General features: G+C 37.9%; 1 protein-coding gene across 1 annotated transcript in view; it reads left to right on the top strand.

The window, feature by feature from the left end:
• LOC142346130 (uncharacterized) overlaps positions 1-24,035 on the top strand; it is a 105,964-nt gene that overhangs the window by 50,078 nt on the left and 31,851 nt on the right. Inside the window, exon 9 of the mRNA XM_075398636.1 lies at positions 5,333-5,482. Within this exon, the coding sequence (XP_075254751.1) occupies positions 5,333-5,482 (150 nt within the window). The remainder of the gene's footprint in view (positions 1-5,332; positions 5,483-24,035) is intronic.

Raw genomic sequence — 24,035 nt, forward strand, 5'->3', positions numbered from 1 at the left:
ATGAAGCAGAAGCATTATATCTACGGTTTGACTCCCACTGTAATCGAGTTTCTTTATATTTTTTGCTTCTTCAGGGCGCTACTAGCCTACATCGATTTCAAACTGTTTGATAAGCAGTTTTCTCAAAATGTCGCAACGATTATTTGTTTGAAAACAAAAAAATAAAAACAAAAATCCAGTAAGCAGCAGTTCCATGCCGACTACAGTCCGCTTCGTTTTTGTTTTACACATTTCAATTAATTCCTCCTGCTGATCAGATATGCTACCAGTATATGGCCAGCCGATTGCCTAGTAGTTTTGCGGCCAAATAAAACTCATTCTTTATTGAGTTCGTTCTGTTGCATTCATCAGTTCAGCCAGGCTCTCACTTAGTCAATTCGGGGCTGCATAGATTAGTGAATGCATGAAAATAAAAAAATGTTATATCTTTTATCAAATTATTTACGCCTAAATAAGATCAACTTTTGCGCCTTAAGTCCATTTTCAATCTGGTTTTCATCTTTTCTAATCGACACTCCTTGATTTAAATAAAAGGGAAAGAAAACTTGTATCTTTATGTTTTATACTTGGTTTGGTTTAGTGGTTTTATGGTTAAGGTTGGCGTAGCACTTTTAACCCACTAATTATCATTTTTATTACGTCCTGTAAACTTTAACTGAAACTGAAAACAATATTTATACTTGTTTAATTCACACCATTGAGGGATAAACATTTTCACAGAAGAGGGTTAAGGAGTGTCAACGTTTTGTTCTCATTATTATTACAACTACGGTTCAAAATCCGTTCTTGCCATGTCTTATTTGTTCCCTTTTCCTTCAAAGCTCTTCTCCTTCGCAGCAGTTTTATCAAAAAGTCTTATAACATTGAATCTAAGCCAAAGTGCAGTGGTTAAACGTTCAAACATAAAATTAATAAATCTGGCCGTTTGTTTTTCAAAACTCTGCCCAGAAAATCTTCTTTTTTGACTTTATTGATACAACCCTTACAGTATCTTTTACAAGTATTCTTTCTCGATACTCCACTGATATGAACAAAAAGAAAAAGGTCAGTTCATTAAGTCAGTTAGAAAAGTTCTTTTTCAATTTTTTAACGTTCATGTCAGCTTAGCACTTCTACCTAAACACTTCTATTAAATTTTCTTCTTCTGAGGCTAATAAGTTATAGTATGATATGGTCATGTTACAGGAATATTACCTTTTAGCTTTAAATACATCGAACTGAATTTTTTATGCTGTGAAATGAACAGCTCAATTTTTGTAGATTGTTTCAGAAAAACGCTGTAATCTAACACGTTTTTAGAAAATTTAGCGCCGGTTCGAGCCACACCTTGTTCAAAACAGATTCTTTTCTTTACTCGCGACACTTTGGAAAACAGATGAAAAAAATGATAGACGAACTTAAGTCCAACTACCGCAGACAACTTAGTGCATTTCACTATTTCCGCACAAAATTCATGCATCCAGACAAGTGTGTTCGAGCCCCAACCGTGAATTTTAATTTTTTTTTACAGTTCTCAAAATAATCCTTTTTTGTTTTTATCGACTAACCTTGCATCTTACTTACCTATAGAAATTGGAAGTTGCCAATCACAACATCACCACAAGGCTAGCCAAGTTATCGATCAATGTAATTTGGATACACCAAGTTCAGCCATAAGAAATCCTTCTTGGTGTTTGGAATTGCTGAGTGTGCCTGAGGTGAAGAATGGGTTTTAATAAGGTAGGATTGCTTTACGAGTTTAAAACGAACTTTTTCATGCGTAACTTTTTAATCTCAAACTCTTTTCTAATGTGAATTAAATTATTCACACGAATGGTTATACATAATTTGTTGATAAATATTGCTTTATTTTGTGCCCTACTTTGCAATTGTTATTGTACGTTAGGCTCTTTTGAACAAAGTGATGCCGGGGAATCACATAGGCAAAACGCTACCTAAAAAAATTTTAAAAAATAAGTGGTAAAATATCTATGAAAAATAGACCTATGATTCTTAGTAATGATACTTGGATCATATATGAGTTCTTTGGTTTCTTACAAGGATCGTACTTAGAAATCAAGTATGGACAGTATGAAACCACAAATGATCCTGGAATGAAAATAAAGGCAACTCAGCCCGGGAACCGACTATTGACCGAGTAAATTTCCCAACATTGTGAAAAAACCTTTGTTCAATTATCCCATTTTAATGTTTTCTCTTTGTGCTTCGTATAAAATTCTATTAAATTCTCTTTCTTTTTATGTTTCCTATCAAGTTCTGACATATAAAGGTCCGGAGTTTAAACATCAAGTTCAAGCTATATCATAAAAACAACTCAATCTCAACTACAAAAATTGTTAGTGGTTGTATACCGCGAACGGTGTAAAAACATGCTTGCAACCTGCTACTAAGTTCTCCTAGATACCAACTTGGTGTGGCATACTGGGAGAACTCCAAGTAATTTGGACAGAGCTTCAACACTTGTGAGCAGAATCAGCATCATGCGCTTACGTAAACATTCATGAAGCATTTTTTCCGTATTAAAAAAGTTAGTATTTTTATTGGACCAAATCCTGATAAGTGTGCCACGACGTGATAAAAACTCACATGTTTCCGCCAAACCAAAATCGCTTTTAACAAACGGGGCAATCTCAACAAGAAAGCATGGGTGAATAAGCAATGAACGGAACCCGCATTTCTTTCCAGTTGCTTGACTCAAGGTCACAAGAGCGTTCCAAAGTAGCTGCGCAAGAGTAAGTTAAAGGAGGACGCTGATGAGCACTCGCTCCTTGAGAATGTCAGGTATTTTTTAATAGTTTCAGCTCTGAACTCTCTACATCGGAGGCTTTTCGATTTTTAATTAATTAGTAGGTTACCGCAGAGTTGTTGACATGAAGGAACAAATTTAAAACTGAAGACACGAATTCAGGATGATGGAATCCCTAGCAATTTTCGGTTTTTAAGTATACGAAATAGTCAATATCGTCGTTTTAATGTAGCCAAAAATGACGAAACTTCTTATGATTTTTATGATCATGTCGGCATCGTCCTTTTTAAACGTAAGAGAGATTCGGTCTGAAAAAGAGATGAGTCCAGCGGATCAAAATATGAAAACGGGCGCCAATGGGCGCTCTGAAACCCAACCAACCGACAAAACTTTGCTCGCAAACTACAAGAAATTATGTCAGAACCCAGCGAATGCGAATTAATCAACAAAATTTTCATCAATGTTCAACAAGTATGTTACATTTTTGAATTCAAAATTAGGCAAGAAATTTGTAATCGTTCATTTATTTTTGTCAATGAGCTTAGAAAGAAGTTGTACTTATTTTTCGCATCCTTTCAGAATTTTTTTCCAAGAAGAACGTTTGAGATTCCTGCAAAGGAACCGTATCATAGCGTTTGACAACATTCTGCACAGAAAAATCAAGTTTTCCAATGGAAGAAACGCACAAGTTCTTACGTCTAAAATCAAACATACCGACGCCCTCTTACGGCTAAATACCGAACATACCGAATCTTCTGAAACTGAACATATGGAATCTCGCCTACGTCAACAAACGGCCATGCCGAGTCTTTCTTACGTTCGAAGCCGACAGTACCGAACAACGCTAACGTACCAAAGTTTTCTTACGTTTGAAATCGAAGATACTGAAGATTATTTATATGTTTTCTTGTCGTTTTTCATCGGCGTTCTCAACTAGAGAATATTTAATGGAAAGTTGTCAACGCTATAGCGCTTGATTGAGCCTGTGGAATAGATGATGGTATTTGGATTGGGCTCATTACCGAGCAATTGGACAACTCAGTTTTACGGATTGTTTGTCATGAAGATATTTCTTTGTCGCCGAGTCAATGGTCTTTTCTTGCAGCCAGTGCTAATGTTTGCCAGAATCAGCTGTGTTGGTGATTATACAGCCAAAGTTAGATGGAAGCCTTGTTAGTGGAATCCTTGTTTCGTTTGTTTCGTTATGGGACAGAGTCTTTAAACAGTATAGTAAGTCCCATGAAGTTGCAACGCAAGCGAACGTTCGAAAAGCTCGGGGCTTGCAAATGGGCAGTGTTTTGCTAGATATCTACATGTTTTAAATTTGAACTTTGACCTTTCAACGTTCGATAACGTTGCAACTTTATGGGACTGACTATAACTCTCAGATACTCCAGATGAGACTCGAAAAACCGAACGCTGTCAACGATTGAATGGATATGGCCTAGTTTTGAAACAACATTGGGCGGCCAAAGCCAAGCTCAATGTTTTGGGCGTCGTTTTTGACCGTCATGAGAAAAAAGTGTTGCTTGAATAAGTGACCATGATGGTGTTATTTACTGAATTTTAAAACTTCAGGAGCCAGTTCATAATTGCCTGCGTTGAGTGGAAAATCAATGGTTGCAACGTGCTGCCACTTTGATGCTGGTATTTTCAAAATTTTTGAACATCAAATCCAAAAAAACATCGGGTTAATATTGATCAAAATTGCTTTTGGGTGCTTTTTGTCTAATGCCCTTGTCGTCAAAATCAGTTTGCATTTGGAGAAGAACAGCTTAGAAAACCTAAGACTATTTAACATTTCATGGGTAAGTTTGTTTGAAATTCTGCTAATTTAACTTTTCAAAAATTTCTACGTATATTTGCTCTTTTTCACGCATTTAGAAATGCTAGATTTTGGATAAATGAGGGAAAAGTGCGCGTTACGTATTAGCTTTTGAATACTTTTAGGGATTTATCCTTCAAAATTTTGGTTAAGCTAATTTTTTTGCAGCTGCATTCTTCTTTTCGCTGACATTGAAAAATTGAACTTTTGAATTCTTTTCTGATGTTCAAAAATAAATTGCAAATGTTCAGTTGTAGTTAATTTTAGCTGCCGATTAACGCATTATGTTTTAGTAAATTTTTATCACAGTTTCTCGATTTAGACATTTTAAATTCATTCGTTGTTGCTATTAACTGGCAATGACAAGAAAAAAATTACTGTTAGCGAAAATAAATTGAAAATTAACCCTATAGGTTCTCGATCTCTCTCTTCGTCGCCAGTAGTTGTTTCTGTGTGTAACATTTTTCAAGCCAACTTTGTTTCCATGAAGAGTTTTTAGATGAAAGTGCACTTATGTTCTTTCTTATTGAGTCACCATGAAGACAAAGCCTTAAATTCGTGATTACTTCTGTAAAAAATTTTTTTTTACTGCGCTTAAGCTACTGGAATCATTTGTTTTTTGTAATTAAACTTTTGCCTGTAAAACTGATAACTTTTATAAATTTTGAACTGAATAATTCCTGAGTCATTTTATAAATCATCGGTTGTAGATGGAATTTTTTTGCTCTAATTTCTGTAAATCTCTTATAAAACTGTTGTAGGTAAAGTTTGTGAGGTTCACTTGAATGCCAGGCTTCTGTTCAAAGTGGGCCAACCTGCTATCCGAGTAGGTGACAAAGTTGAGGTGATCGATGACGAAGACACATTCAAGTCCCTCCAACATGAACACGGGGGATGGAACGACTCCATGGGTAAGTAACGCCTCTTGTTTGACTCTCAGAATTGCACGGGGGACATTCTTAAAATTACCCTGATTATATCAAACAGCATTATATGAGGAAAGGATATTCTTATGGTAAAACTTTATGATAGAATTCCGGCAAGGAGGCTCGGTAATGTGCGTTCTTCATTTTTCAACCCAATGAGGAAGAGATATAAAACTTTCAAAAATTCACATATATTGTTCAGCAAACCAATAATTGAATAAATTAATGCCTCTTTAGATTACAGATGAGACTGGCCATTATGGACAAAACGAGACAAAACAAACTTAATTTTCAAATAACAACAGACAGTAATTACATCCAAAAGTCACTCTCTATATTTAGAATAAAACACAATAGCAGAATTAAAATGTCAACAGATAAAACCTAAACAGTACAAATTAAGCTGCGCTGCACAAAAAAGTTTCGAGACCTGGCCTCCTGTCCTTAATGAGACACTGTAACAATTCAACAATGCAGCAGGAAGGTCAAAACTCAAAAACGAGTTTCCATTTTGGATAGCGAGTTTTTTTTCTAATTTATTTAAGTTACAACTGAAATTTTTAAAAAGGTTAATTTACGCCACTTGAGGTACAATTAGTGAAAAACCGGCAATAATTTAATTCAACAGTTCTGTTATAGGAAGCGAAATTGGCAATAACCTTGTTTTGAAGTTTAGAAACATTGCTTCAGCAGTTTTCAAGTCTGATTTTTTAACTATAGCCGCTTAGCATCCTTCCTCTCTTTTTAAAACTAATAACATTAACACAGTTGCTGATAATTTTCACAAATTTTATCGAATTTGAAAAAAAAATTGATTTAAAAAACACTGGAAATGTGATTCAAGTTAGCAAAGTATGGACTTGTATTCATTTTTTTTAAATCCCGAAAAACCTTCTGAAAAAAACAAATTAAAAAAAAACAATTACTTTTTCTACGCTGGCCGGACTTTTTAATGACACCACTCATAACCATATACGATGAATACATCGATTGGCCAATATTGAATAAATGAAAACCTGTTTAATACATAGTTCCTACCTCCACTACTGTGGGGTCAGAACAATTGTCAAATAATCGCGCTCATGAGAAATCAAAATTTTATCGTTTTTTTTACCAACATATTTTTTAAAAGTTATTGCTCTCTCACACCGGGCTTGAATCTCACACCATTTCAGCTGTGAACCAGTAAAATATTAGAATTCAAAATCTGTTCTGAAACATTGAAAATCGGTCTGTGTAGTTTAAGTTTCGTTTTGCGCATTTTGTCTGAGTAAAGCGAGATAATATTAGCCAATCAGATTCGAGTAATTAAATTGCGTATAGAATTGCGTGCAATTTACGTACAAAGCTCGGAAAAAGTGCAAAAAACATAATTTCAAGTAAACCTAATACAAAGACCTATCAAATAAGACATGATTCGGCTCAATAATTTTCGGGTGTTTGGATTCATTGGTACAAAAAGATGACTGGCATTGAACTGATTCCTTATCAGACAAAATACCGGCCAAAAGAGCATCAAAAATTGCCGTCTAAAAAACCACTTGTTGCTATCTTCGATGAGTTAATACGTTGATATGTTCGCCGGAATCTTAATACGTACTAATGCTTATAAGTGTTGCTAAAGCCTATACGTGTTGCCGATAATACGTTTAGTTATTGATCTTTGCTTAAAGAAATATGTTACTTGAATTGAAGTTATCAAAACGAAAGAGTGTTTTACACCTTTATATATGGTGCCGCTCCTTACCGAGCCACCTTTAGAAAAGCTACGTAACTTCATATTGAATTCAATAGGGGATTAATTCGTTTTGAACCCCCGCGTTTTCTGTTTGCCTTGGCCGTGTTATGTTGGGCAGTTCAATCACACTTCTCTAGAGTTTCATATATAGTATCTTTTGCTTCTTTAGTTGAAGTAACAGCATCAATTTTTTTATTACAGTTACATGCAATTATTTTGTATCTGCAAAGCAATGGATTCTAAAATGCAGCCAAAGTCGGAGTGAAACGAGCAGATAGTGATGAGAAACGTTCATCGTTCGAGAAAACCTTGGAAGATGCGATTGGACAGATGCAACAAAAATAAAGAAAAAAATCATCTCCCAAGTCTAAAGAAAAAACGGAATGCAGTAGACACTAGTTCACTTTCATGGAGAGTACTTAGATGGTTTCCTGTATCTCTACATCAAAAGAAAACGCCAACAAAATGGTATGAAAACAATCCTCGGGTCAAGGACGACAGTTATCAGCAGTGTAGATGTGAGATAAAACTGTAAGAACAGAACTAACTTTTTGTAGTTAATTGACTTGAAAAAGAACAATTTAGACGGCAAACTCCAACCCCAATTTTTCCTGACTTTTCAATCAAACATATTGGGTTATCAAAAAATTAACGGTATCAGATCAAAAATAAATTAAGAATTCCGTGTTTTTCGACGCGGAAATCTTGAATTAAGAATTCCGCGATTTTCGACGCGGAAATCTTAAGAATTCCGTGTTTTTCAACGCAGAAATCTTAAGTTAGGAATTCCGCGATTTTCAACGCGGAAATCTTAAGAATTCCATTATTTAGATAACCGGTCACCATCAAACCCCCAATAAACATAACTTTTGAGACCAAAAAACATCGATTTTGAAAATTTTGGTCGAATTGTCGAAAATTTGTAAAAAGTGATCAAATCGTTTTGTATATCAATAAATTACCTCTGATATAGAAAAAATAGAGAAAACACTATGCTAAATTGTTCAATTTTCTTAAAAATTTGGTCAATTTTGATGCAATTCTAAAAACTTTAGAAAATCCAAACCGAATATTGATAAACCATACCTTCAAGTTTAAAACCGTTCAATTTACTACATTACCGTTCCGTAATCACGGATTTGCAGAAAAATTGACCGAAATTTTGAAAAAATTGAACAAAGGCATAAATTTTTGACAAATTCGTCAAAATTATTATTTTCAATCGAAGATTCGTTAATTGAGTGAAACTCAATACAGAGAAAAGGTGTGAAAAAATTCACAACCTCTGGCCCATAAAAAAGTGATGTTATCATATTCTTTCCGTATCTCGTTTTCGTACCGTACCGTCCGCTTCTTTTTCGTTCCTTAAGTTCGCCATTCACAATTTCCGTTTATTTTTTCATGAACGTCGCTCTCCCAAAATTTAGTTTCCGTATCCGATCATTCCGTTTCTTTTTCTTGCGTTCACAGTTGGGTTTCTCCGCCTAATTATTTCCCCGCCTAATTAGTATGCTGTCAGATATGATGAAGTATGTTGTGTTTTTGTTGCAGTATGTTGATTATGCTAGTATGCTGGTTGGTTGTTTTGTTCTTGTTGCTTTCTAGGGTGTGACTAGAGTTACGGCTAGTTGGTTTCTGGACTTTTCCAACTTACTAATTTACTAGCACCCCTGTTGTAGTATCCTGATTTTTGCTGCTGTATGTTTACGTGTAACTGTATGGTTGTTAGTTGGTTTAGGTTTTTGCCTTCTAGTGTGTGACCTAAGTTTATTCTGGGGTTACGGCTAGATTGTTTCTTAACTTTTCCAGCTTTCATAGACTACAAAAGCGCTGCATATTACTTAACCTTTGCTGTAGTTTGCTTAATATTGTTGGTATGCTGATCGGTTGTTTAGGTTTGAATCTTGCTAAGATGTGAGTTAAGTTTATTCTGGAGTTACGGTTAGTAAATTTCTTGCTTTTTCATCCATTTATTATACCACTGCTTTGCCGTAAATTATTTTGTTATTTGTATACATTAAGCCCCAAAATGACTTGTGCAAGTTTATCTTGCAGTAGCAACTCTCCTCCTTCCTAGGGTGTGACTTAAGTTTGTTCTTGAGTTACGGCTAGTTTGTTTGGTTGAGTTTGTTGCTGTGGTCTGCTAGCATAGTACTTCCCGAGCTCCCCGCTCGCTGCTTAATCGTCTACCGCCCGTTCCTTTCCGTCTTTCCGTTTCGTTGCACGCTACTCGCTCAACGCTTACGTTCTAACCGTCCATTTTCCCGTCGTGTCGTGAGCCCAATCACCGACATTGCCGTTCCGTCCGTCTCGTTTCCGGTTTCCTCGGGCGTCGCTCGTTCCGCGTTTCCGTCCCGTCTGTTGCGTCGCCCGTTTCGTACTCGCGTTTCCGCCCGCTCCATTCCGTTTCCCGTTTCGTTTTGTGCCGTTCATCCGTCCTTCACGCCCCACCCGTTTGTCGCCCGTTTCGTCGCGCTTTATCCACCCGGCCCTCGTTCACGGGTTGCCTGTCTTTCTGTTGAGTCTCGCGTTGCATAAAAGCCCGTTAGACGCTCTCTGACTTTCGCTGCTTACTTTCGCCGATTAATTCATTACTCGGTAACTTCTTTACAGCTCTTCGGCGGCTTGATTATCAAGTTGTTGTCATTTGGGTTCGGTATAACCCTCATTCGACGTGTTTGGTTGAAAGTTACTTTACATTGATAAATTATCTATTTCAATATCATGGCTGAACAGCATGAGAAATTGAAAGAGCTCGTCAATACAAGATCTAATCTAGAATCTGAGTTACGTAACATCCACAAGGACATTACAGATGCCATAGATTGTCAAGACAGGAGGGTTAAATTTGAACGCTTGGTTTCTATGTTGAAGGATGTTTTCAGTAAACTAGTGCAGAAGAATGAAGAACTATTTGACTTAGCCAGTAAAACGGAGAAACCAGATTCAATTTACCCTGTCCTTGAACAATGGTTGGATGATGTAACCAAGAACAATGATAAATTCTTGCTTGCGGCTAGAAGCTATATTGACTCAGTTGCTGACCGAGACACCATATGTGAGGGCGTTAATCCTCAAGGGCAGTCTAAGGGAAGTTCACGTCGAACAACATCATCAATGTCTAGCCAGCGTAAACATGACTTTCTCATGGCAAAACTAAAACGCCAAGAGGCCGAGAAACAAGAACAAGCTGCCAGGCGCCTCGCTAAACAAAAACATGAAATTGCCATGAGAAAAAAGGAGCTTGAAATACAAATGGAGAAGATGGCACTTCAAGAATTGGACGAAGACCACCGCCAGCGTGTTGCAGCAGCTAAATTAGATGAGGCTGAATTGATGGATAATCATTCATGGTTTAGTCACCACTCAAGTGAATTGAATTTGTTTAAAGATAGGGGATCAGATAGAAGTCAGGGACTTGTTCAGGATTGGGTAAATTCGTTTCCAGCAGGCAATTCAAGTAAGTAAAACTTTTCTCGTCCTGGTTCAGCAACCGCCGACGCTCCTGTTAAAGATACTGCCCCTAGTAATCCTCCAGAAAACACAAGTAATGTTGCCGATAACTTACATCATCTTGAAATGCTTTCTCAGTACACACGGCCAGGAGTTGCAATTTCTGTTGCCCAGCAGGAAGTTTTGTATCTGGAATATCTCCAGGCTCAACTGCAGCAATCACTCAGTGATCAAAGGGTCGAGCAGGCCCACAGTCCCTCAGGAAGTGGTACGGTGAACCCAGTGAACCAAGAACCAGTCGACGTACAAAATGTCGCACTCCCACCACTTCAGCCACCTATGCAACCTCCCTGGCCACCGACACCCGTTGTGGCACCAACGAACTCCATTTTTGTACCTGATTTTTCAACAAACCCACAGGTAAATCAGTTCTTATGTCCGAAAAGCTCCAGTGTGCCTGGTCAATTACAGATGTCGATACCTCATGTTCCGCAACTACTGAATTCATCTCAAAGTAACATTCCACACTAAACACAAGTCCCTATTGCCCATTCCCCGCATAATGTCCCTCCACCTCTAAAACCACTCGTGAACGCTCCACCCGTAATCCCGCCTCAACATTTATTTAATCCTCAGCCTCCCATGATTCCGTTGCCCATTCCAGCGAGCGCAACAACCTACCTACCCGTCCCACACATTCCACAACAAAACATTGTCCTTTCGCCTCAAGCCCGCCTGGTACCGTGTCCTACCGCACCGAAAACTCCACTGAATTGTAACCTTGATATGGGCTTGTGGAGATTTCCTCAGAATAACCCCACAAACCTAAACCAGGCGACAAATAATGCCACCGTCTTTAACAACATTCAACCGCACCTACCCCCAAGCACAGCTAACCCCACCATCATCCACCCCATCTTGCAAATGAATGAACAACAAAATCCTAAGAGCAACCACGCAGCTAACTGTAGCATATCTATTAATCCCTTTAGTACAACTACTAACATCGCGCCACCTTTTGTCTCGCCGGTTATACATTCAACATACGGCATACTGCTCCGATACCATTGTGCTGGGGTGGCCCACCGCATCTAACGCTTCCAGCGCCAACATCTGAAAATGGAAGCTTGATTAAGACATTCACTGACGCCTTAACTATCAAAAGGAATGATCCGCTACCCGAATGGAAGTTGTCCCAATACAATGGGGATCCCTTACAGTGGCACGAATTGTATGGTCAATTTAAAAGCGCAATTGATTCTCAGTCCCTAACTGATGATGTGAAATTGACATACCTTAAGACCCTCATAACTGGTAAAGCTAAAATAGCTATAGCTGAGTTCGCTTACTGCGGCGCAATGTGCAAAGACGCAATGAGGACCTTAGAACGTAAATTTGGCCAACCACAGGCGGTCGTAAGTGCCCATTTGGACAAATTCAGCAGCTTTCCACCATTGAAGATGCACAAAAGCGACAAAATCATTAAGTATTAAGGATGCATTTCAAGTCTTGTCGGGGTATTTAAATCGCTCTCATACGATTCAGATTTAAAGAGTGCTGCGCTTCTCAACACCGCCGTACAGAAGTTTCCACCCAATATGAAGGAATCATGGTCACTTTTCACGGTCAAAAAGCCTTGGGTGAAACCTACTCTTCTGGATTTTAATGACTGGTTAAAGGAGAAGGATGAAGCTCACGATTTAGTGAAGAATACCGCAACTAAAACAAGGACTGAGGATACCATCAACCTAGTAACAAAGTCAAAAGTTGCATCAAAGGCGTTTGCTGCAATTACTCAACACAAGAGCCACCTTAGGCCGCAAAAGTTCTCCGTCAACATCAATCTCTAGTTGCATTGTATGCAAAGGCAGCCACCGGCTGTGGGAATGCCGTGTCTTTAAGGAAAAGACCCCCACGCAGAGAGCCAAGGTCGTGGCTGAAGCAAAGCTCTGTTTCTCTTGTTTGCGTGATAAACACATGTTCAGGCAATGCCCAAGTCCCCGTAAGTGTAGGAAAGATGGTTGCAACATCTCCCATAACACATTACTCCACGGAGCGGAAAGGGTTTTTCCAGCTAAACCCTCTACAAACAAAATCAATACTTCGAAGTCGAACACAGGTACTAGTAGGCTATCTACCGGTCAACAGCAACCAAGCAAAACAACCCCTTTGTCTTCTGTGACGGATGTCAAAGGCCTCCTTCAGGTCACGGAACTGAAAATTACTAACTCTTCTGGTACTAGTACTACGGCGTTGGTTTTATGCGATACCGCTTGCAGTAACTCTTGGGTGTCCGATAGTCTCGGTTTGACGGACTCGGTTTACAGGGTACCGCATTAAAACTGACCGTCAAGGGTATAAGCACAGAAGAACTCATCGACACAAAGGTGGTTCAATTGACTGTGACACCTCATAAAGATCATGACTTCGAAGCATTCACTGTGCGTCCCTATGTGAGGGAAACATTAAATGTAGGTTCCGACATCATTGACGTTAAGTCCATGCAAGAAACTTACCCACATCTGGCCGTCCTAGATACAGTAAAGTATAGCTATGGGAACATTGAGATGATACTTGGACAGGATGTCTACCATGCCATCCGACCGTTAGAGTACTTTGCAGCCGACAAAAAGTGCTCACCGTTCGCTGTTCGCTTGCCCATAGGTTGGGTTTTAAGCGGCCCACTACCGCAAGTTCATGTTTAGTCTCAACGTGTTTCAAAGCCAATGTCGAACAAGATTATGAGTTAGCTTGTCAGCTTAAGTCTTGGTATGAAATGGAGTCGTACGGCGCGTACAAGCAGGTTGACTCACGATCCGCAGCTGGATGCTCGCGCGCAGGAAATAATTGAAACAACAACTTTTCATAACGGCCAAAGATACGATGTCGGTATGCTATGGGCTGATGACAACATCCAGCTCCCAAATAACTACTATTCGTCACTGGTACAGCTAAAATCTCTCGAAAAACGACTCTCGAAAGATACAACATTGAAAGAAAATTACGCTAAGACTATCAGTGAAGACCTGGAGAAAGGTTACGTAATTCCCATTCCCGATGCGCACATGGTCGAACAGCGGTCGGATGAAGAGTGGTACCTACCACATCATCCCGTAATCAACCCGAACAAACCGGGGAAAGTGCGTAGTGTACTAAATGGTGCAGCAAAGTTCCACGGTACTTCTTTGAACAAATCCTTGGTCACTGGCCCCGACCTGCTCCAAAACCTAATCAATGTGCTAATTAGGTTCCGTCAACATCAATTCGCCGTGTTCGCAGATATCGAGGGCATGTTCCTCCAAGTGGGTGTTCCTGACTGTGACCAGCCATCACTGCGGCTTTTGTGGCGGGAGGACCCCACAACAATTGTTGTAGTGTATCAATACACGCGCCATATATTTGGGGCTAAAGACTCGCCCACATGCGCTAACTATGCAGTACAACGCACGGCTCGAGACAATGTTAATCGTTACCCGGAAGCAACCAAAGCCGTCCTAGAAAACTTCTACATGGACGATTACTTGAATTCGGTGGAGTCACCTGAGAGGGCTCTCAAAAGATCGAAGGAGTTGGTGCATCTTCTCCATCTAGGTCGGTTCAAGCTTACTAGGTTTGTAAGCAATGTACCAAATCTGGCTGATCGAACTGATGGGTCACCTCAGTCTACCAAACCAAAAGTAATTGCTTCATCTAAGGAGGATTCATCGCTTGTGCTTGAGTTGAAATGGGATCACCACAATGATGCTCTATTTGTGAGTCGAGGTACCTCCAGTACAGTAACTAAGTCTTTAACACAACGCTTGGTCTTGAGCCTAGTGTCTAAGGTATTCGATCCCATCGGCCTAGTGGCACCATTTACTGTCGGTGCCCGATTGTTACTAAAGGACATCTGGCGTGTCAGCGGGCAGCACTGGGTTGAAGAATTACCAAAAGACACCGTTGAAAGTTTCCTTGAATGGAGTGTAGAACTACCCAAGCTTGCCAAAATTACTATACCAAGGAGCTACTTTTCCGGAAACTTCGAAAACCTGGAACTACGTATGTTTGGCGATAGTTCTCAAGAGGTCTTGAGCGCTGTTGCATTTCTCCCAGCTCAAGTAAACATTTCTAGTGGGCCAAAAACAGAGCTTGCATCTGTCCTGGGTAAAGCGCGCGTACCACCTATGAAGGTGATGACAATTCCAAAACTAGAGCTGCAAGCTGCCCTACCGGGTGCTCGGTTGAAACAAAATTTCTGTCGAGCCCTTACTGTGCATGTTAACAAAGTTTTTATGTAGACCGATAGCACTACTGTCTTGCAGTGGCTTAACTCCACAAGCAACCAACCAATATTTGTTGCAAACCGTTTATGCGAGATTTTAGAACACACTAGCGTTGACGAATGGGACCACGTTGCCTCAAACGATAATCCGTCAGACGCCGGCACTCGTGGTATTTCCGCTGAGGTTTTGCAATCAAGTAGCTTGGTGAGAGGCCCAGACTTCCTAAGAACCAAGCAATTCCCGTTCGAACCAAGCACTGAAGTAGTTAATAACATCAAACTTGGTATAGTAACTAAGGAAACTGATGAAACCAATACATCATTGGCCGCATCCGTAACCAAGTCAACTAAGGAACCGCCCCCGCAACTAATTCCCTTTGATAAGTACAGCTCTTATCAAAAATTGCTGCGGATAACAGCATACGCACTCCATCTGTTACCTTCCCACGAATGTTACCGTAATGCCGATGGTAGCATCATAGACCCCAGGGAGCTTGACGAAGCCGAGCGTCATCTCCAGTATCTTGTCCAAGGAAAGTCATTCAATGCAGAGAGAAAAGATCTCCTCGAAAACAAGCCCGTTAAACGGAGTAGCCGCATTGCTCCGTTTTCTGCCTTTATTGGGCCAAATCGCCTAATCCGATTGGCCGGCCGCATCAAACGGTTGGTCGAAGTTGAATTTGATGTAAAACATCCTATCGTTCTCGACGCATGCCATGCATTTGTAAAAATGTTCCTTAGGCACAACCACGTTAAACATCATCATCAAGGTATTGACTACCTCCGGGCTAAAGTACAAGAACGCAATACCATCCTCAAATTACGATCCTCACTGCGTCCCATTAAATCCAACTACGTCACGTGCAGAATGTTCCGAGCTGCCACTATCCAACCAATCATGGCTGACCTCCCAAAAGAAAGACTCGCATACCAGTCTCTTCCCTTCACGAACACCGGGGTCGACTACTTTGGCCCATTTTACGTTACTGTACGCAGGACTACCGAGAAGAGGTGGGGTTTCCTCTTTACGTGCCTAACTACTCGCGCCGCTCATGTTGAAATCGTTCGTCATGCCAGTTCGTGTGTAATGGGAGTGGACCGGTTTGTCTCCCGTCGGGGTACACCTGCCCTTATTTGGTCTGATAATGGTACAAAATTTGTTGGTGCGGGAAAAGAATTACGCGAGAACATCGAAAAGTGGAACGCCATCAATATAGCCGTGGAACTTGCCCACAAAGACATTAAGTGGAGATTCAATCCGCCCAGTGCACCACACCAAGGTGGCATCTGGCAGAGGCTGGTAAGTAGTTTTAAGCGAATACTTTACACCACCCTCGGTATTCGTCGTCTCACGGACGAAGTTTTGAACACTATTTTTTGTCTCGTCGAACACGCACATAATTCACGCCCGTTAACGCACGTAAGCGCCGACCCGTCCGACCTAGGCGCAATAACACCTAATCATTTCCAACTCGGTAACCAAGCAACAGCAATTCCGTCAATCGTTGGCGTCGACGATTTTGATCATCGTAAACGGTACGCCCGCGCACAGTCGTATGCTAACACTATTTGGTCACGTTGGATCAAAGAGTACGTACCGGAGCTGAACAGGCGTTCCAAGTGGCAGAGGCCTGCCGAGCAGCACCTTAAAACCGGTGATTTGGATTGGGTAGTTGAAGAGACCAACCCAAGGGGTTACTACCCCACAGCTCGGATCACTGAACTCCGTTACGGTTCCGACAGCGGCGCGCGCTCCGCAGTCGTGCGCACGTCTACCGGATCGCTCGTTCGCCCACTTGTACAATTAGTACCGATTCTCCCAACATCTTCTTCTGGGCCGGAGGATGTTACAGACTAAAGCGAGATAATATTAGCCAATCAGATTCGAGTATTTAAATTGCGTATAGAATTGCGTCCAATTTACGTACAAAGCTCCGAAAAAGTGCAAATAACATAATTTCAGGTAAATCTAATCATAAGACCTAGCAAATAAGACATGATTCGGTTCAATGATTTTGGGGTGTTTGGATTCATTGGTACCAAATGGTGACTGGCATTGAACTGATTCGTTATCAGACAAAATACCGGCCAAAAGAGCATCAAAAATTGCCGTCTAAGAAACAACTTGTTGCTATTTTTGATGAGTTAATACCTTGATATGTTCGCCGTAATCTTAAAACGTACTAATGCTTATGCGGGTTGCTAAAGCCTATACGTGTTGCCGATAATACGTTTAGTTATTGATCTTTGCTTAAAGAAATACGTTACTTGAATTGAAGTTATCAAAACGAAAGATTGTTTTACACCTTTATATTGTCCTGATTTTGATAAAATTGATGTCACTGAGTTCACGCAGGATGGTTTTGTTCTGTCTAAAAAACTAATCATGCAAACTACAGTTAAATCTGAGCACCTTATTTTTGCACTGTTTTCTAGTTCATTACTGGTAGTTTGTAGAGTAGTATTTATGCTGTTTATATACAGGCTTGTGTTTTGTATTTAGCACAATGTCCTCTGTGTTTGGTGGTAGCGGCGTGCTAAAATTTGCCATAAATGACAAGTAGTCGCTCGGAAATGCGAATCGCTGATAAAGCAAAGCTTGCTGGCGTTAGTGAAACTCAACACAACTTTTCATGGAAAAAATATTACTTAAAATTCAAGAAAACGCAGTGTAAATGGGGACATGAATAGATTGCTGGCAATCCATAGAACATCTAAAAAATTTTTCATTGTTTGCAAGATTGTTTTTCTTTTTTGAATTGAACTGAGAGGGCACGATGAGTATAATTCCTCTTTCTCTCTATGCGATCTATATAGTAGATTACATTTTAGAGGAGATAATTATCATTCATATTTCTATCCAAAAGATTGACATTATGATAAAATTTCGACAAGAAGGCTCGGTAAAGTGGGTTTTTTGTTTTGTACCCAATGGTGAAGAGATATAAAACTTTCAAAAATTCACATTATTATTATTATTATTATTATTGTTCAGCAAGCCTTGAAATAAAAAACTTAGGGCCTCATTAGATGACCGATGCGACTGGCCATTATGGAAAATATGTGGCAAGACAAATTTAATTTTCAAATAACAAAAGAGAGTAAATACCCTGAGATTTGATGTCGATTTTTACTCAATAGCAGAATTAAACTGTCATCAAATAACACTTAAACAGTACAAATTAAGCTGCGCTGCACAAAAAGTTTGAAAACAAGGCCCTAATGAGACACTTCAACAATTCAACAAAGCAGGAGAAAGGTTAAAAATAAAAAAAATAAGTTTCCATTTCGGAAAAGCTAATTTTTCTAATTGATTAAAACCAATAAGTACTATCTGAATAAATTAAAAGCTTAGTTTACGCCACTTGAGGTATAATTAGGGGAGCTGCTGAGACCTCACATTTTATACCTTTCGCTGGAGCAACTGAGAGAGGTAGTCATCAAGAAAATGTCATACGACTACAAAAATAAAAAAAGGCGGTCGAAACAAAAAATCAAATAGTTTATCAAGAAAACGGTGTCGCAGCTGTTAAAACCGTAAGTAATTCACTGAGCACATTAAATTGGTTCAATTTCGCATTCCAATTGTTTTAATACAAAAACAACCTCCCCAATAGAGTGCTATTCTGGCCAGGAAACAAAAAAGAAACCTAAAAAATTGCAGATTTAGAGCAATCACATTTTCTTTAACAAAAATGCGCATTATCAAAGTCAACAAATCGTTATTTGAAAACAAATCACATATAAGCATAGACTTTCAGCTCGCTAGAAAAGATTATTTGATCTGTCCTTGCAGAAACCAGCTATGGTTAGACAGATATAAGCGAAAAAAAGTGCCAAGTTCAAAATTTCTTTGATTCGCTTATAAACATTTTTTTTGAAAATCATAAACAACAAAAGCTTTCAACAAAAAATGATGGATGATTTTTTGGAAAACTAATCATTTTGCAAATCCTTAGGAGGCTAATTGGGCTGGTTATTAATGCGACAACTCATGAGGATACAAAAAACGAATACCGACGGAAATCAAAATTTCACAATCAGTTTTGCGAAACTGCAGTTTTGAAACGATGTAAACTATGAGACATTATAAATCATATATTTAAAAAATATAGCCAATGATAAATTGTTGTAGGGTTCAGCAAAAAGTTGACAAGACCTGTCAAAAATGAGACTATGTAACTTGATTACAAAATCAAGAAAAAGATAGGTTAGTTTCAAAAATAATCAAATTTTTGAAATTCTTTAATTTGAAAGCAGTTAAAACATCTAACTATCAACTGAAATTATCACATTGGTTCACACATTTTTATGTTTAGAGGAACAAATTTTGTTCATTAATTATCCGGATCATACTGAAAACTATAAAAAGTACGGCATTAATTTAAAAAATTTTAAAATCTAAAAAACTTTTCGTGAGAACAACGTCGCTGTCGTGGGAACCAAATAATTAACCATAATTTTGAAATATCTTTCATTGAGCATTCTCTAAAAATCAGCTGGACCTGTCATTGATGTGAGAATTGCTCAAGTAAACAAAAAAGGATCGCAAAATTGCTCAAACATGTCAAAAAACAGTATTTCCCCCCCCCCCCGAAAATTGGTATTAACAAAGCCGAGAAACCATTCGTTTATAAAAATTTTGACAGGGAAATTTCTTTCCCATTGAAAAATCAGAATTGAGACTAAAGAGAGGATTGGGAATAAAAAAGAGGTAATACAACTAAAAGTAGATACCTTTGATGAAAAAGTCTGAAACTGGAAAAATTTATTAAACGCAAAAAAATTGCCAAAAGAAATGAAAATGGTGAAGAAGCCGCTCATCATCCCCTCCTCTACTGGTTTAAAAACTACTGGAATTGTGATTAAAATTAGCAAAGTATTGGCTACTATTCAAATATTTTGAATTCCCAATAAATCTTTGGAAAAAACAAATTAAAAAAAAATTAATTAATCATTCTACGATGGCCGGGCTTTTTAATGATACCTCTCACAACCCCCTACGATGAGTATATCGATTGATTAAAAATTGATTGTTTTATATCCATAGTTCTTATCTCCACCAATGTGGGGTCGGAGCACTTGTCAAATAATCGCGCTCAAGAGAAATTGAAATTTTATCGTTTTTATCGCCAACAAAATTTTCGTCGTTTAAAGTTATCGCTTTATCAAACCGGACTTGAGTCTCACGCCATTTCAGCCTTGTGTAGTAAATTTTTAGATACCAAATTCAGTTCTTAAACATTGAATATCGATATGTGTAAATTAAGTTTCTTTATGCGCAGTTTGTCCTCATTATGGTAAAGTTGTCGTCACTGAGTTCACGCAGGATTGTTTTATTCTGAACAGTCCAAAAAAAAATCTTTCAAAACTACAGTTAAATCTGAGCAGCTTAGTGTTGCACTGTTTTCTAGTTCGTTACTGGTAATTTTTTTGTATAGTTTACGTGCTCTTTATATATAACCTTCTGTTTTTGTATTTACAACAATGTCGTCTGCGCTTGGTGTTAACGACTTGCTAAAAATTACGATAAACAACAAGTACGCACTCGGAAATTGGAGTCGCTGATAAAACAAACCTTGCTGGCGTTAGTGAAGCTCAACACTACTTTTCATGGAACAACTATTCCTGAAAATTCAAGACTACGCAGTGTAAATTGGGACATGAATAGATTGCTGGCAATCCATATAACATCTAAAAATTTTTACATTGTTTGCAAGATTGTTTTTTTTAATTGAACTGAGAGGGCACGATGAGTATAGTTCCTCTTTCTCATTATGCGATCTATATAGTAGATGAAATTTTAGAGGAGATAATTATCATTCATATCTCAATCCAAAAGGCTGACATTTTGAATGAATTTCGACAAGAAGGCTCGATAAAGTGCGTTTTTTATTTTGTACCCAATGATGAAGAGATATAAACTTTCAAACATTCACTTATTGCTCAGCAGCCAATAATTGAACAAAATAATGCCTCATCAGACGTTCGATGAGACTGGCCATTATGCAGAATACGTGACAAGAGAAATTCATTTTTTTAAAAACAAAAAACAGTGTTTACAACCAAGATCTGATGTCCATATTTACTCAATAGCAGAATTAAACTGTCATAAAAAAACTTAAACAATTCAAATTAAGCGGCGCTGCACAAAAAACTTTGACGACCTGGCCCTAATGGGACACTGTAACAATTCAACAAAGCAGCAGAAAGGTTAATAATAAAAAATAAGTTTTCATTTCGGAGAGCCTCTTTTTTATAATTGATTAAAACCAATGAGTAACATCTGATGTAATTAAAAGTTTAATTTACGCAATTTGAGGTATAATTTGGGGAGCTGTTGAGACCTGACTTTTTTTACTTTTCGATGAAGCAACTGAGATTGGTAGTTATCCAGAAAATGTCATACGACTGCAAAAAGAAAAAAAGGCGGTCAAAACAAAAAAAAATCAAAAAGTTTATCAAGAAAACTGTGTCGAAGCTATTAAAACCGCAAGTAATTCACTGAGAACATTAAATTGGTTCAGTTCCTCATTCGAATTTTTTCAAAACAAAAACAACCTCCCCAATAGAGTGCTATTCTGGCCAGGAAACAAAAAGGAAACTAAAAAATGGCAGCATATAGAGAAAAATCACATTTTCTTTAATAAAAATGCACTGTATCAAAGCCAACAAACCGTTATTTGTAAACAAATCACATATAAAGATAGAGTTTCAGCTCGCTAGAAAGATTACTCAATCTGTCTTTGCAGACACCAGCTATAGTTAGACAGATCTAAGCGAAAAAAGTGCAAAGTTCAAAAACTCATTGACTTGCTTATAATTATTTCTTTGAAAATCATAAGAACATCAGCTTTCAACTAAAAACAAAATGGTTGATGTTTTGGAAAACAAATCATGTTGCAACTCTTTAGGAGGCTAATTGGGCTGGTTATTAATGCGACAACTCATGAGGATAAAAAAAACAAATACCGTCGGAAATCAAAATTTCCCAATCGGATTTGCGGAATTACAGTTTTGAAACCATGTAAACTAAGAGTCATTATAAATAATATATTCAAAAAATATAGCCAATGATAAATTGTTGTAGGGTTCAGCAAAAAGTTGACAAGACCTGTCAAAAATGAGACTATGTAACTTGATTACAAAATCAAGAAAAAGATAGGTTAGTTTCCAAAATCATCATACTTTTGAAATTCTTTAATTTGAAAGCAGTTAAAACATCTAACTATAAACTGAAATTATTACATTGGTTCAATTTTATACATAGAGGAACCAATTTTGTTCTTTAATTATCCGGATTATACTGAAAATCATAAAAGTACGGCTTTAATTTGAAAAAATTAAAAATCTAAAAAATTTTTCGTGAGAACAGTGCCGCAGTCGTGGGAGCCAAAAAAATTACCATAATTGGGATATATCTTTAATTAAGGATTCTCTAAAGATCAATTGGACCTGTCATTGACGTGATTATTGCTCAAGTAAACAAAAAAGGATCTCAAAAATGCAGAAACATGTCAAAAAACAATATTTTTGTTCCGGAAAACTGGTATTACCAAAGCCAAGAAACCATTAATTTTTCCTAACTTTGACAGTGAAATCAAATTTCTTTCCCAATGAAAAAACAGAAATAAGACTAAAAAGAGGATTGGGAATAAAAAAGAGGCGATACAACTAAAAGTAGACAGAAGAAACATAAGATGCAAAGTTCAAAATTTCGCTGATGTTTTATAAACAACAAAAAAACAAAATCTTAAGAGCAATTATATATAAAAAGAAAACATGATTAAGTGTTGCTTGTCTCAATTAATGAAAACATTTGCATTTAATTGATTGTTGACACTAAGTCAGGAGACTGCAAAAATGTTCATTGAGCTCATTTTCTTGTTAATCGGATGTGCAATGACTGATTCTTGATTTGAAATCCTTCTCGCCCGCATTTATTGTCAAAAAGGGAAAAATTACGAACACATTCTGAAAAAAAGATCACTCCCATTACAATTGGAATATTTTTTAATGCACTGGACCTGATATAGCCCTAAACTAAACTAACTCAGGTATAGCTGCGCGTCCAGCTAGGTAACCAATTGTCCAAAAAATTCAATTGAGACAATTTGGCAATTGAAAATTTCAATAGATCAAAACTAATTGATGAAATCTGGACACCTATCAGTTAAATTAGCAAAAAGCCGGCAGCAGTTCTGTTATAGGAATCAAAATTGGCAATAACCCTGTTTTGTAGTTTAAAAATTATTGCTTCAGCAGTTTTGAAGTCTGATTTTTTAAACAAAGTGGACTACAACAAGCGAATTGAGAGATACTTTTGATGAAATAGTCTGAAACTCGAAAAAATTATTAAACGCAAAAGTTGCCAAAAGAAATAAAAATGTTGCAGAAGCCGCTCAGCATCCCCTCCTCTACTGGTTTAAAAACTACTGGAAATGCGATTAAAATTAGCAAAGCATGGACTACTATTCAAATATTTTTAAATCCCGATAAATCTGCGGAAAAAACATATTGTAAAAAAAAATTCTACGCGGGCCGGGCTTTTTAATGACACCACTCACAACCATATACGATGAATACATCGTTTGGCCAAAATTGATTAAAAGAAAACCTGTTTAATACATAATTCCTACCTCCACTAATGTGGGGTCGGAATACTTTTCAAATAATTGAGCTCATGAGAAATTGAAATTTTATCGTTTTCATCGCCAACATAAATTTTTTGTTTAAAGTTATCGCTTCATCACACCGGACTTGAGGCTCAAACCATTTCAGCCGTGAACCAGTGTAGTAAAATATTAGAATTCAAAATCAGTTCGGAAACATTGAAAATCGATAAGTGTAGTTTAAGTTTATTTATGCGCAGTTTGTCCCCATTATGATAATATTGTTGTCACTGAATTGACGCAGGATGATTTTGTTCTGTAAAGTCTAAAAAACTAATCATGCAAAACTACAGTTAAATCTGAGCAGCTTAGTGTTGCACTGTTTTCTAGTACATTACTGGTAGCTGGTAGAGTAGTATGTATGCTCTTTATATATAGGCTGGTGTTTTTGTATTGACCACAATGTCCCCTCTG

The sequence above is a fragment of the Convolutriloba macropyga genome, chromosome 9, assembly GCF_964194025.1.
Source record: "Convolutriloba macropyga chromosome 9, txConMacr16.3, whole genome shotgun sequence".
NCBI lineage: Eukaryota > Metazoa > Xenacoelomorpha > Acoela > Convolutidae > Convolutriloba > Convolutriloba macropyga.